The sequence below is a fragment of the Manis pentadactyla genome, chromosome 17, assembly GCF_030020395.1.
Source record: "Manis pentadactyla isolate mManPen7 chromosome 17, mManPen7.hap1, whole genome shotgun sequence".
NCBI lineage: Eukaryota > Metazoa > Chordata > Mammalia > Pholidota > Manidae > Manis > Manis pentadactyla.
The window spans coordinates 19,830,951-19,847,472 of NC_080035.1; the positions used below are offsets into that span (position 1 = coordinate 19,830,951).

Sequence of the window (16,522 nt, forward strand, 5' to 3'; positions counted from 1 at the left end):
GACTTACTGTCATTTGACGTGTGAAATTATTTTAAATGCACTCATCTATTTTTTTAATGAATAGAGGCAATACAGAGTAATGTAATAATGTGTCATAGTTTTCATTATGCTTATTTATTGATTCTGCAATAATAGACATAGAATTTATTGTTATGCTTTCAGCTTGAGCTATTTATGCTCTGTGCACCATTTCATATTTGTGATGCGCTGCCTCTCTAGAAAGAGGGTATCAGGATCCTTAAATCAAATTAGGCTAAGGGAAGAGTTTTATACTTTGTCTTTTTAATATTAAGTGTGTAGCTTTTATAAACTACCTAACTCTGCTTAAGTAAACTCACCCTCTTTCAGAAAGAGGAAAAACCTGTTTCTCAAACTCTGCATGACAACTTGATTCCCTGTTTGGAAAAGAAGGAAGGAGAAAGTGGGGTATCAACAAAGAATAATTGTTCTGCTGTTTCACTTCTTTTTGGGGAAATTTGTCTACTGGGTTCTTATATTTACTCAAAAGTATTTCTAATGCACCAATAAAAAGGAGCCATAATATGTCTTGAAAAACATAGAATTAGGTAATTTATAAAAGAAGAGTTCTTCCAGGAGAATTGAGATGTAAATATATGAGGTTTTGGACCCTTGATTTTAGGTTTTTTTTTTAAATTTATTTTGTCCCATGACAGATATATCAGAGAGGAAGCTACTTCACTAAGACTATGCCTCTAGACCTCTGCAGCTGAATTTCATTTACCAATTATCTAGTACCTTTTGAATTTCTTCTGCTTTTAACATTGAACTGGGAATTTGTAGAATTGGCTACATTTGACTCCAGGGCCAGCTATTGCTTTTCTGTTTGATTTTTAGCAAGTCAATAGTTTCCCTACAACAAGAGACTTTATTCTTAGGAAAAACAACTGTTATAAAACTGTAATGTACAAAAATAATTTCATTAAAATAATTTTAAGCTGTTTGCATTAAAATAATTTCAAGTTTTTTTCCAGTATACATTTCTTTGAGTCTCCTTCCTTTTCATATTTTTTCATAACTAGAAAACTATATTTTTCCCTCATTTTAAGAGGAATTCTTATTGCAAAAATTTGACTTAAAAAAATACCTAAAAAACAGCTCCTGGTGTGCAGTAACATTGCATACTTGTGGACTGAAAATAAAGTTGCATTTAAAAAGTTGTAATTGCTAATAATTTAGTACTCAGAGATAGCTGTTGCTAACCTTTTGTTGTTCCTAGCCGCAATCCCTTCACTGACTACAAAATCCAAAGGACGCAGACCTGAACTGATTCAAGGTTACTTTTTATTTTCTTTGTTTCACTTAGTGTTAATGTTAACGTTTTTTATTGAAGAAATATTAATATGTTGAGATCTTGTACCAGTCCCTGCTGGGATGGATAATATATGACATATACACTAAAGTATTCTGAAATATAAAAGATTTAGGGATTACAAACATGTCTGGGGTTTTGAATAAGGGATTGTGAGCCCTAATGTTTTCCCACCTCCTATGTGCACACGCATACATGCACACCACACTAGATTTTTCACATAAAGTGGTAAATGCTAAACATAAAATTAAGCTAGTTTTGCTTAATTATTGAATATATCATGGACATTGTTCCATGTCAATGATGTAGTTTCACACTGTCTTAACAAGAGTGTGATTCTGGGCCCATTAATGGATAAATTGTAATTTGTTCATCAGTTACTCTCCTATTGACAGATTCTTTATACTTAGATTCTATTCTCAAGGTCCTTGATTTTTTTTTTTAATTAGGTTTTCAGTCCCGAGAAAGTTGTTTAATTTTTTTTTTCTGTCTTATCAGGTGTGATAGTGTTTGCTACTCACAGGGCTGTCATAAGAACTAAAGATGAAATATGATTATGCATATAAAGAATATGATCAGTACTAAATGCTGAATAAATATTAACACGTATCATTATTGTTGTTAACAGCAAATGACATAAAACATTCTTAAGCAGTTAACCAATGTTGGGGTACTGATATGCACAGATTCTTTATAAAAACAACATTTCAGTTAACCTAAATCTGACCAATTGTACAAAAGTACAATTTTATTCCACAGTACTTATGATTATAAAGAATAATTTTACTGAAGTGCTTATTAATTTTATTGCAAATTTCCACTTTCACCTCTCTAAACCAGGATTGATCACTTTTGTTTTAATGTTAAATGGATATTTTTTAAAGTGCCCAATTTTTGATAGATTTATCTTGCAAAAGTTGGTTTCCAGATAATCTTGAACTTCCTAAACTATCAGAGTCTGAAGTAGAAAGATATTAGTAAGTCTTCCTTAGGAACTACACTCTTTATGCAGGAAGACCTTGTAGTGAGAAAAACTCATACCAGATGGAAACTGAAGAGGCATTTCCACAAAAGAACGGTTGTAGGGCAATGAATACTAGAAACTTAGAGACATATGATGGCTTCTGATTTCATTTACACTTCTTTTCATGTGGGAAAAGTGAAGCACAGAAATGTTACCCCTGTATAAACAGCTAGCTAGGAATAGAGAACGAATGCCATTTGACTCAGCATTTGGGATTTTTTTTTCTCTTATAACATTTGGGATATCCTGTTTTATATGCATTCTGTTGAGGTATTGATGTAGTATGAGAGTATCTTATAACATGAATAATTGCTGCCCTGAAGTACTGCAACTTAGTGCCTAGACTGCAGGTCAGTTTGGAAGGGAATTCTGTAAGGTCTCTATGCAGTAAGCATCAAAAACTTACTGTACAACTCATTGCTACAGGGTCTTTCAAATGGGAAACTAGTGGAAGTTTCAAGAGTTTCTGTAGGTTGGCTCTAACGTAGCACAAATAATTCCAAATTTGGGAGATTTCAGAAGTAGCCTGGGATTCTTAGATTTGATCATTGAACTGACTTTGATCTTTGATTCTAATATTCCTGTAGACCTCATTCCTTTTTATTTGTGTTTTATCTGATTCAGAGCTGAACAGTTAAAGGAACAAAGCCATTCAAGGTGGTGTGATCTGGTATTAGAACATTGATGAGCAAGCATTATTAGAATGAAAATAATCTAACATCAGACAATGGTAAATAGAATAGAATAGAATGGAATAGAATAGAATAGAATAGAATAGAATAGAATAGAATAGAATAGAATAGAATAGAATAGAATAGAATAGAATAGAATAGAATAGAAAGCAAATCATAGTACACACCAAAGCAAGATGTGTCAGTATGGTACTTGCAAGCTTTTTTATTTGAAAGAGTGCAAAATTTTGAGTCAAAAGAAGTTTGTTGATATTACTTATATTGTGACCTCCAGCTAGCCTTTCATTAATTCCACAGGCCTCAGTTTCTTCATCTATACAATAGAAATAATTATAGTGGTGCCAGCTGGTGAGGTTAAAAGGAAACAGTTGAAAAACAGTGATGAAATGTAAAATATATAAGAAAACCCAGGAGAAAAAGGACCAGGAGCTGAAGAGTTCTTTTCACTGGGAAAGAACAGGTTCCTTCCTTCCACTCTAAGTACACTGGAGAACTTGTGATACACTTCAGGAAGCTTCATCTGTCTAAGTGCATTTTGTTTTCAGGTATTCCCATGATAGCACTATTTCCACAGTTTTAAGTAGTTTGGAATTGAATATAAACATGCTACAAATCACCTAACACTGAAATCCACTTAAAGAATATGAACAGTTTTTCAGTCAGACGCTTTCCAAATGCATACTCTGGGAAGGAAGTCTGTGTCCCACAAAGGATGAAAATTACTTGTGATTTTTCCTAAACTGTGACCTAATTAAGCATAATGTATATGTGAAAATGCCTCATTAGTATTTTATCTACAGGAGTAAATAGGGTAGAAATTTTAATTTTATGGCTAAGAACTTTGACTTGTTCTTTCTAAGCCAGGAGCCTGCAACTTTTTCTATTAAGGGCAAAACAGGAATTTTTTTGGGTTTATGGGCCATAAGGTCTCTGTCACAACTGTTCAACTCTGCCACTGAAGCATGAAAGCAGTGGTAGGCAACACATAAATTAAAGGGCATGGCTGAGTTCCGGTAAAATTTGATTTTCAAAAGTAGGGTGAGCCGTGGGCCAGAGTTCACCATCTACTTTCGTAAGGCATTACTGTGAACAATGTCTCTTAATTTTTTTCCCATTTGTATGTTTGTAAAAAAACCCACATCGTGTAGATTACAAACAGTTTCAAATAAAATCAAAATGGTTGTTATTTCAAAACTTAATATGGAAGAATGCCGGCCTATTGTCTCATGAAAGTGATTATCTAGGTAAGATTGTTTTTTAGGACAAAAATTCTTAGAATTAAAGTCTTCAAAGAAAGAGCTGGGGATACTTGAATTAAGTATTAAGTGACAGTCTGATAAAGAGGAGAGATATTTCATTTTGTGCTAATGTTTAATTAAATATATGTTAACATTAGTAAAGACACTTAGCTTAATTTTAATTTCAGGTATGAATGCCAACCTAAAATAGACTATTTCCATTGAGTCATACATTTTAAATGTAATACTTAGTCTTGTATTTCAGAGGGAAAGTGATAAATATCCTAGTTATCTTATACTCATACATTTGATTAATAATTAATTTTTTCCTCTAATTTAGGAATAGCTTTTCCTTTGTGATAGTCATTTCTGAGGACAGGTCTTCCAAATTCCTTGTATATTATCTCCTGAATTTCCGTAATTGTATTCTCAAATTATTCTTTCATTTTCAAAACAGAACTTCAGATCCAATAGGTAAATTTTTTGGAAATTTACATTTTTATTTAATTTTTTCAAATAAGGGCTAGTAAATTATCTTTAAAACCCATGCAGAAGGTTGGGGACTTCAAAATCCCCCCCAAAATATTTACTAATTTTTTATAGAATATATAAAATTGTTTAGCTGGTTGTTTAGCTGGTTGGCTGAATTGTTGCTTATAATTATAAGGAGTTATAGGATTCTCTATATGATCAAGAGTTGGAGGAAGGAAAAATTAGAAAGGTGTTGAATCATTCAATTCCACGTTGAATTCCTTCTGTCTTTGTCTCCTGTTAGGCATTGGAATGTCTCTATAGAGGTGACGACTTGAAAGACTGATGCAAAATCAGACAGGAAACTGACCTTGTTGATCATTTTTTCTTTCATTTGCAAAATGTAACCCACTATCAAAATAATAATTGACTGTATTATCTGATTTATAATTACAATTTAGTATTTTGAGGAGTAAAACTGGTGAATTGTGTTTACCAAGGTCATTGCTTTCATAAAGTTTTTAATTTTAGTGTACTGTGAGAAAATAAACTGACAAAATGGATAACAAACATATAGTTTGGTTCACCTTTTAAATTAGTTCTTTGTTTTTGGGGAATTTATGTAATGATTAACTAAATGTAAATATAAAATTTCTTTCGCACTTTAAAAGGTAAGTGCTTAGAAGTGCCTATTTTGACAATCTAAATGACTATTATGATGGTAAGTAATCATACAGTTAAGCCAGTGCATTCATTAGAATATTTGCAATAAGTGACCATTATTTCCATTTTATATTTTTGGCCAAAGGAAAAAATCTAGTTACTGGAGTTATATAAAACATTCAGCATCCTAAAAGAATTTAACACAAAAGTATAGAAAGGTAAAAATTCAGACACTTTCAAAGAGTCTTGTTAGTAAGAGTGATAGTAGTACTATTTTTGCTAAATATGTAACAGTAACTTTTAAAAGCATTTCAGCAACAGCAACTGACTGGTCCTGAAAGTCACTGGCAGGTGTTAACTGTTATACAATGAACTGGGCATATGATGGGCTCTATGAAAATCGGGTAGCTGTAATTTCTATTTTTCAAGAAATGTCAACAGTAACACTACTGTGTCTCTTAGGGCAGTTGAGAAGGATGAACAATAAATACCAACACTACTGTTTAGTAGACTCTAAAATAATACTTCAAATTTTCTGGTACAGAATGTACATAATGACACATGCCTTCAGATTCAGTGTAGTACAGTATTAAAACATGCCCATATTAGCTACGTTAATTAGACTAAAAAGTGGTTTGAATATAAATAATCCAGTTTGTAAAAGTTTCCTTTTACTAAGTAGCAAGTTCCTTTAAAATTAATAGAATAAGATTTTAAGAAAATCTATCTCACAGAAGACTTGGCATTCATTGTGACAGCAAGTAAATAATGTGTCATCAATGCCTCCCTCCCTTTTCTCTCTTTCTCATCATATATTGAGAATTCTAGAAGTTCAGATGTGTAATGAACTCTCATTGGCTACATATATCTTTGAGTTCTTAGTCTTGGAGGCCCAATTGCAAAGAATCCAATTTTAGATATTCCCTTCAATGGGAAAATCCTTCAGTTGTCTTAATAGAGATGGAAAAAGAGCACGATAGGAGGAAAGCACAGGGAAGTCTCCTAAGATAAAATACCTGGCTGAAAGGTAATAGAAAAATGGGAAAGGAAAGAATTCCAACCTTTCCCCACTATTATCACCACAGAAGAAAAAGGGAAGACTGGGTATTGGAATAGGTTTGGAGAGCCTGACTACACTGAGAGAATGGATTAATTGGAGATGTTGAAGTTAACAACTCTGAAGTAAGTTTGGATTTTTTTCCTAAAACATCACTCACAGCATAACACTAAGCTATTGCCAGAGAGAAAGCACAGCCAGCATTCAGTGGCATGTCGGTGGCCTATGGACCTCCAGCTTTAGCAAATACATAAAGAGAATGTGCAGCATTCTCTATGTTGTGTACTTTTATACATAACAAATAGCATTCATTGTGTCTTTTCATTACCTGAATTTTCCTTCTTGTCAAAGAAGATTTTCTCTAATATTCATAAATTACATAATTAAATTGTGGCCCACAAGTTATTAATGGTATCAGTGTCATTTATAAAAGAGTTAACATTTGCAAAGAGGTTTTAACGTATTGCTGTCTCACCTCAAAAAAATCATCTAAGTTATCGTAACTGAATAGTAGACTTAAAATTCTTGTTTACAGGGAGTGGCTGTTCTTGTCCTCCCATTTTTAATTTAAAGTAATGCTTTTTTTTTGCTAAGTGTGGTAAGAATTTCTTATATTTTTATTATGCCTTTAGTAACAGAACACAAATGTCTACCACACTATACTTGTATAAAATGTATTATTTTGAAAATCACTGATAAATACAGTTATTGCCATTCCTCATGCACTTTAAAAATTCCAAAGCCATAGGTGCTGTCAGGTAACTTTATAAGTGGTGGCTTAAAACGGTGTTGCTTACTTCCGCTAGGGAGAAAGAACCACACCATATATTCTGTAGAAGGCAAAGCTATCAGAAGCAATGTCGGTATGAAAAGGCTTAAAGTGAATTATTCACCTCTTAACACTCACTCCCTTGTGTTCAGTCTGCTGCAAAGAGAATGCTTGTTGTCAATGTGAAAAGCAGTGCCTTTGAATTAAGGGAAAATTCAACTTGTTTGGTTTTGTTTTCAACCCAATGGCATCAGTATATGCAATCAACCTTTTGTCTAAAATTCAAAGGAATTTTCAAAATTCCTCTCCCATGTGCCCCTAGATCAGGAAAACACAGATTATCTAAACCTAACTGAAGCTATGATATGATTTAACAGCATAACTACACATCCAACCCCAAATTATTCTGTGAGAATTAAGTTCTTGTTAATAACTTCAAGAGCCAAAGACATACTTTTATTTTTCTTCAATAATTACTATTCTAGATCAATGCCTCTAGAATTAAAGTTTTCTTCATATTTGTATTGCAACTTTTGGAAGATCCTTTTTGCATCTGACATAACCTTCTTTACTCTTCAGTATATTACAAGTTTATAAAGACAATGTTGACACAAATATGGAAAGCTTACACAGATAAACACAAAGAACAAATTTAGTATTTATATATTTTTATATATAATATCACATTTATAGATATACTGGGGAAAAATGCTCTAGAACCTGGTGCAAAATGGAACAGCTTTTCTTCCTCAGTGTCTAATCTGCCATCAGTCCTATTCAGTGTATTGGTAATTACAAATATTGTAGTTTTCATTTTTAGAAGTTCCATTTGGGCCTTCTTCTAATCACCTATTTCTCTTCCTCAACCCCAAGATTAAGGCGACTCAAACAGAGGTACTTAGAGCTCAAAATTTAAGGAGGCAGTCACTCTCAGGGTAATGTTTTAAATCCCTGAACATGTTTTTAAACATTCTAATAGACTTTTAAGGTCCTTCCTTATTGGTTAACTCCTTCATCTTTTTTATGCCTAAGTGTGTTTTTATTGATTGATTTTTTTTCCCTAGGAATGGGTTTTATTTTCCTGGTTTGTTGCATGCCTTGTAACTCTCGATTGGATCTCAGATGTTGTGAATTTTACATTGTTGAATGCTGGATTTTTTAATACTGCCTATAGTCTGTGCTAATTGTGGAATGACTGTATCTACTGAGTCAAAAGTCTTCTCTTTGGTAAAGAAATGAACATAGAAGGGCAAAAAGGATATCAAGAATGTCAGCACTTTATAAACCACTGCCTCCCATGTTTCCACAGCAACTATTCTGGAAATGCCAGAGCTGTTTGGTTTGTCGAAATGTTCTCACCATAGGAAATTTCCTGACTGGCCATGACCTCTATAAGGGGAAATACTAGATAATATTGGCAAATCAGCACCAAGATAATGTGTACGTATTTATCACCTAGAGATTGCACTAGTCGCAGACTGAATTCTAGCATTTACTTATATAACATCTATGATGGGAAAACTACAGAATCCAGTTTCCTCATGCTCAACTTATTTTTCTCTCTTCCTTTTGCAGGGATACATTTAGAAGATAGTACTCTGTATTTTTCCTTATAAATTCTTTAGATATTTGAGACTCAGAATGATGAGGTCTTTATTTTTCTTATCCCACAGTGGTCTCATTTTCTGGAAACTCAAGGATTGTTTTAAAATTTACCAAACTTTCATCTAGTTATCAATATTTCATGATTATAACAGTGCTGCATGTAGCATTTAAAAATATTTAAAGTTATAGCAGGAATTGTACTATATAACTAAGAAATTTTCATATATTATCTTTTATAAAATATAAAACCTGCCATTCTAGATAGCATTATCCCAATTTTACCACCAAAGTTGTAATATCATTTTGACAATATTTTTCATACACTTTGGTACATCTTAGATGCTAATAATTTCATATTAAATGTGTTTAGAGTCTTTACAAAGATTCTATGCATTTACTTCCAAATATAAAATCAATTTTATGAGGTGTTTTCTAAATTTAAAAACTCACCAGATCCTAGTTCTTCATGATATTGCTGTTTCCTGCATTGAAAGGAAAAGCTAGCCTTTCTAATAAATGCAGTCTGAAATCTTTAAAGTATTTATTTTATGGCTGGGTAAACTGCACACAAGTAAAACATATTTGAAGAAAATGAAAATTGAGCTAAATAATTCATATTTAAGGTGATTGTCTTATAGAGCTGTTGCTGGATTTGCTAGTGTAGCCAAATAGATCTGTATATCCTGAATCCGTTTGTAGTCTGTCCAAATGAATATGGGATTTCTACATAGGTTTTGAAACTTGGCTGTATAATTTTAAATTACAGAGTTCAGAAATACTCTTTATTAAGGATATTTAATAAAGTAACACTTAGTTTTATAATTTTCTATGAGACAAAAGGATCCTTAGTGTATATGAGATGCAGATTGCAAATGATCATTTTAGATATAATTTTGGAATTATCTTTTATTAACATACAGTAAAATGAACCTTTTTTTATTTTTTAGTGTAAAGTTATATATATTTTTATTCATGTTTAGCTTCATGGAACCACTGCCACAATCAGGATGCCCACAGTTCTATCACCCTAAAAAACATCCTCACGCTATATCTCTATAGTCAGTTTTTAACCCCTGGCATCCTCTGATGTGTTCTCTGTCATAACAATTTTTAGTTTTTTGAGAAATTTTATAAATGGAGTCATAGTGTGTACAATTTTTTCTTCCACTCAGCAAAGTGCTTTTGAGATTCAACCAAGTTGTTGCGTCAATTGTTTTTCTTTTTTAAGTAGTTTTCCATTATACGTATTCACTACAATCTGTTTATCTTTTCCCCTGTTGCAAGATACCTGAGCTGATTCCAATTTTGTCAAAGACAGCTCCAGCTAACAGTCATGTACAAGTTTTTGTGTGAGTGTAGTTTACATTTCTTTAAGGTAAATGCCAAATTACTGGATCAATTTACATCTCTTTTTTCTACAGTTCATACTTTTGGTATCATGTCTAAGAACTCTGCCTAATACCAGGTCACAAAGGTTTTCTGCTAGGTTTTCTTCTAAAGTTTTTTAGTTTTACATTCATATTTAGATCTGTGATCCACTTTGAGTGTTGTTTATTTTTTTCTTTAATAATATGTGAAGTGTAGGTCCAGGTTCATTTCTATTGAATTATCTGTTGAATTGCATTTTTCAATTTTGTTAAAAATCAGTTGGTTTTATTGCTCTAGGCTACTTATGGACAGTTTCTTCTGTCCCATTGATCTATGTGTCTTTTACATCGACAATACTACACTGCCTTGATAGTGTAGCTTCAAAACTCTTAAAAAATAAGGTAGTGTGATTCTTTCAACTTCATTTTTCTTCAAAATTATTTTGGTCGTTGTAGTTCCTTTGCCTTTTGTTACAAATTTTAGGGTACTCATGTCTATATCTACAGAAAATCATTCTGTGAATATGAATGTTATTATGTTACATGTATAGATTATTTAAGAAGCATTGACATTTTACCATGTTGTGTGTTTCAGTTCATAAGCACAATGTATCTCTCCGTTTATTTAGATCTTAATTTACTTCATTAGTTTTTGTAATGTTTATGCACACAGACTGAATGTTTAAAAAGTTATTTGCTAAGTACTTGACCTGTAGGGAACTATTACAGTTACATTGCTTTTGAAATTTTGTTTTCTAATAGTTCATTGTTAGGATATAGAAATATGATTGATTTTTGTATGATTACCTTGAATGTAGCAAGCTTGTTTAACTTATTTATTAGTTCTAAGAAGTTTTATTTTTGTTTTGATTCCTTCTTTTCTGCCTAAACAATAATATTATCTATGAATGCAATAGCATTGTAAAAGATTTTTCCCTTCCTTTCCAATTTGTATGTCCTTTATATATTTTTCTTGACTTATTGAACTTATTAGTACTTTTAGTTCAATGGAGAATAGAGGTGGTGAAAGCTAGGGTGAAAGCTTTCAGTCTTTTCCCAGTAAGTATGACATTAGTTACCTTTTTTTTATTTTGGTAGATGCTCTTTACACAGTTGAGAAAATTTCCTTCTATTCCTATTTTGCTGAGAATTTTATGATTAATCAGTGCTGAATTTTGTCAAATGCTTGCTGTTTTTAAATTTTCTATTTTTACTACTTTAAAAGTAAAAAAATATATATTTTTACTCATTTTACTGTCCATTTTGAATTCAACTTCTTTAGGTACATGTAAATGATAATATCAAATTAATCTGTTTCCACAAATAGATTTCTCAATTTCAGCATATACGTCTCAGTTTCTTTTTTCTCAGAGACACTTGTTTTTTAAATCACGATTTGTTTTTTCAGAGTTCTAGTAGGATGAGCAAGTTGTAGAAGACGGTATCATAGCAATAGTTTATTATTAACTATTACTGATAAAAATTATGATTTTGAATATCATTTATAAATTTACTACAATTTTCTGAACACTAGTAGAGAAATGCATAATGGCTGATAATCAGAGAAACAATTTATAGGCATGCAGGCTTTATCGACTTTGATCACTTGATTACTTGTTTAATTTTGTGTTGTCTCTACAAAGGGACGTAAAGAATATATAGATTCTTATCTTCATCAAAGTAACAGGAAATCAATCAAACTAGGGCACACTCAGTTTTATAAGTCAGTTCAGATATATTTTGTTACAAGCAAAGAATCACTTTAGAAAACACCAAAACTTTTGTCTTTTTCTTCTGAAAGAGACAGATTATAAAGATCATTATGTCCTAAAGTTTTTAAAGTGTCTACTTTAGAACTTTTCTTTAACTACCCACCAATTCTGGGTACATATTTTTTTATAGTGAATTATACATTTTAAAACTAATAGTTAAAAGTCACTGCTTTTGGGTTGTGCTTGAAGGCAAAATATTCTAGTGATTGGTTTGTATGGGAGAGGATAAAGTTTTCAAAAGTTATAAATATTCAGATTTAATTACTCTGCTGAGACCTGAAAAACTACAAGTGTCTGACCTCAAATGTTACTTTCTTCCTAGACTTAAAAGTTAAGAAGTACAAATGTACAAGGTAGAACTCAGTTTTTAGAGTACAATGTTGGAAAATATCCTAAAGACCTTCTACTTCTAAATTAAATGATACTGTAATAATATGGCATTTTTTGGGGTCTATTTTTAATTTTTCTATGCAAATACAGTTATTTTATATTCAGATTATTTTAAATGAGTTTTCAGACACCCTTGGAGCCTGAGTAATGAAAATGTTGTTTTCTATATTAAAACCAGTGTGGTTTTTATAGTGAATTAGTTATATGTTTGTTAAAGGCCAAATGGCTATTTCGTTATGGTAATTATGCACACACAGAATTTCTCACATTCCTACCAATTTTAATGGATGAATGCTGACATCATTAGTGAACTTCTGATACTCTGCTACTAAGTTACTTTGTGAAATTCTACAATAATAAACATTTTTCTTTTTTTACATTTTTATTTTTCTCTTGCCTGTCTCCCTGCTTTTATTTTTCTCTTTATTTCTTTCCCAACATCCCTTCTTTTCTAACTTCTACTTGTTTTCCTATTTTCATCAGAACAGTTTTTGGTAGCAATACCATTGCCCAGTGTTTATCAACACTGATACACACACACACATAATTCAAAAACATTTCTTCACTCAATGGAAAATCTATTTTATTTCCTAGTGTAAGTCTCTTGCTTTATTAGGAGTGCTTAGAACTTTAATACATGCAACATTTTTAGGTACGGACCCTATTAGAATAAAGGAAGAAACATTTCCCCAATTTGTCTCCCATGTCTAACTGAATAGGGATCACATCCTGTGAGGCTCTGGCTAATTAAAGCCATTCAAATCACAAGATTACTTATAATAGCACTTGTATTTTCTAACAAGAGTTTCCACTTTCATTTTACATTTTATTCTCCCTTGAATACCAGGATTCAGTTGTGTTTTTTTTGAAGTGTTCTAAGATACTCATACTTAGCTTTTAACTGACAGCAATAATGGTTTGGATACATGTTTTGTCCAAATTCAAAAGATGGACTGGGTCTTATTAAGTTAAAACGTGGAGTTTCTAAGTAATAGATTTAAAAGTTGGCAAAATTCCTTTGCAAACATTTTTGCGTTTGGTGTTGATTTACATTATTATTTTTACTGGAAGATCATAGTATCCTTAAACATTGATAGCTTGTCATTATGGAAACAAGAACTAAGGAGCTTCACAGAACCTAGAAACTAGTAAAACATGCTGATTAAAAATGCCTCATACCAACTGCTGTTAAAGTGGATTAGAAGAGAGAAAAGAATCTACCTTGTGTTCCTTTGTTTTTGCATTTATTTTGATGAAGTTGATTTGAACACCAAAAAACAATTACAGATGAAGAAGTTTGTGGGGGTTTTCCCCCAGCTTCTACATCAGGACAGTGAAATTTGGATAGTACGTTAAGTTCTTAGTATTCTGTGTCTTTCTTTTTCCAGTAATAGTTTAAATAGCCAAATAATTGACATTAGTACATGGGAAGAAAAAAAGAGTACTGTTAGTTTAAATTAGCCTTATATATAAGGAAAGCACATATTGCACTACATTAAGCCTTACCTTGGGCCCTCTGCTTCATGAATTGCATGCTTCTGTGTCACGGATACTTGCATGCTGGATGGTCTTGTATGAGCCCATCGCTGGTGCAGAGCACATGGTATGATATGAAGTGATGCTGAAAACAGGAGTGTCTTTGTTGCTGAGTCAGCTGCGAGCAGAAGTAACGTGTATGAATGTACAGTACAGGGACAGCTATGAAAGATCTAGTCTCTTTCTCCCAAAAGACTCTGTTCCATGATACAAGGAGAATTCAGTGCTTCTTGGCAGACTTCCACGTCAGTTTGGAAGCAGTAAAAACAACCACAAAAAAAAGCCTGGTTTTTCAATGTCTTTACTCTCAATGTCTTAAGTAACATTTATTTTTTATTTTTATTTTACTTTGTGTTTAATAACCAGGAAGTAACACCCCTTTCCATTGCATTGTTTGAGTTCAATTTCCATTGTAGGGATGTAGATGGGAATGAATTGTATGTGTCAAGCTTTTTATTTATTATTGGAAAAACTTGAAGGAAAGGCCCTGTGTCTCTTAATTGAGGAGTGTATGACTTTAAATGATACTACATCAAGGAGGGCATAGAATCCCAGCAGATTATGTAATTATGTTTAAAAATGAGTAATATTAAATAATTCACACTTTTAATATGAAGAAATTAGGTCATTTTTCCACTCCTCCCACGAATATTCAATCTTAATATCTAAGTGATGAAACAACACAGTGTCATCCATCCTGGTACTAACTGAGAATGCCAGTTATGACAGGCTCATTGTTTACTTTAACAGGTAATTTGTGGACCGGAATCATTTAATTGTTCTGAGTACATAATTACATGTCAGCAATTTCCAATTTAATTAAAATGTACAAATCTGAAGATTAAGGGAATTTTTGAATTATTAATCATTTTTCCACTAGGAAATCTTGTTGCTCTGCAGGAGATTTGTCCAGTGTACAACTATACGTATTTTTTTCCTTCTCTTTCGCAGACAGACAATTTTCCCGCAGAGCCCAATTACATGGGCAGCAGGCAGCAGTTTGTTCAAAGGTAAGGCCTGTTAAATAACTTTCTTAGCTTCCCCATTTGCATTCGTGTCAAAATTGCTTTGCAAGAGACTACACTTCAGATTCAAACTTGTAGAGACAACACTTTCTCTTCTTTTTCTTTATATGTATTTCAGTAGCTCCACGTTTAAGGACCCAGAAAGAGCCAGCCTGAGAGACAGTGGGCACGGGGACAGTGATCAGGCTGACAGTGACCAAGACACTAACAAAGGCTCCTGCTGTGACATGTCTGTTAGGGAGGCACTCAAGATGAAAACGACTTCAACTAAAAGCCAACCACTGGAACAAGGTGAGTGAAGCCTTCCAATGCTTACACAGTGTAAAGCTTCAGCGGTCATTACAAACCTATTAATTAGTACTAGAGGTGCAGTTTATCACAGTTGGCATGGACCATTGATAATTTATCAAAAGAAACATCAAATCCTGAGGTTGTCCCCAACAAAAAGCAACTGTTCAGTATCTTGATAGCCACAGAAAAAGGAAGGCCATGGATAGTCATTAGTTTGTAAACTTCTTAAACTGAGAACTTGACCAAAGTTACTAGACTGTTCTTATCTTTATAGACATTTCCCAACCTTTTCTATTTTGCATTGTATTAACAAGGAAAATATGGCACATATTTGATAGATAGGCTAATTTTAGTAGCCTAATTTGCAGTATTAATGTTAGTAAATTTAATATTTTTGCATTAAATGAAAATTTCGTTGGAATTGTATTAGTTTTTAGCAATACTGGTTTACATTTAGTGTGAATTTTAGCTTCCAAGTAATTTTTCAAGAGTCAAATAATAGCTAAGCCAGAGTTTTGGCTCCTTCCTCTGGTTTACATTTAAGTTTTCATGAATCTCAAGTAAGCATGAACTTGTTCACCCTGATAGAAAAAAGAAATGCTTCGTATAAAATAAATGTATCTTTTCTAAAAGTCTATCTTAAATTTATTTGATATGCCTTTTTATTAGCTGTGATGTTTTTATTATTTCAGACATAATGGAATATTTGGTAATGATTCATCTAAGGAGATGTGGGCTACTCTTGTATAAGACTTAGACACTGTGAATGCGTTTTTTATGTCTGATTATAAAAAACAAGCAGTTGTATAAATTGATCTCAGAATTAAAATGAATGTATTAGTTAATATTAGTTTTCAAAATATAAACAGTAAATAACTACTTTTAATATTCGATTTTTACATAAGAAACTACATTTAAAATATAAAGAGTATATAACTATTTTTAATATTATTTCAATTTTCCATGAGAAACTACTACTAAACTAGTTATTTTTTCTTCTAAGTCATTTACTGATTGGTGATTCATAGAAATTAAATTTTTGCCTATAGTGCAGTCTGTCCTATTACATATCTATCAATAGATGTAATTCTAATATGAGAATTTCACTAATCACACTGAAATTTCTATACAAACATATGAACACACAAACATACATATATTCCATACAGAAGTACATATATTCAGTACACTATCTCTATTAATATTTCTGCACTGAATATAATTATGCTGGATTTATGTAAGGTTGGCCTCCCAAAAAGCCTTCCAGTATTATGTGCCAGATATACCATAGC

The 16,522-nt window shown here is 32.2% G+C and overlaps 1 protein-coding gene across 3 annotated transcripts in view; it reads left to right on the forward strand.

The window, feature by feature from the left end:
• PCDH17 (protocadherin 17) overlaps window positions 1-16,522 on the forward strand; it is a 101,595-nt gene that overhangs the window by 17,911 nt on the left and 67,162 nt on the right. For 2 of the 3 annotated variants that reach the window (XM_036893717.2, XM_057494416.1), the window contains exons 2-3: window positions 14,866-14,924; window positions 15,058-15,230. In XM_036893717.2, the coding sequence (XP_036749612.2) occupies window positions 14,866-14,924; window positions 15,058-15,230 (232 nt within the window). The remainder of the gene's footprint in view (window positions 1-14,865; window positions 14,925-15,057; window positions 15,231-16,522) is intronic. The other variant, XM_036893718.2, reaches the window with a different exon arrangement.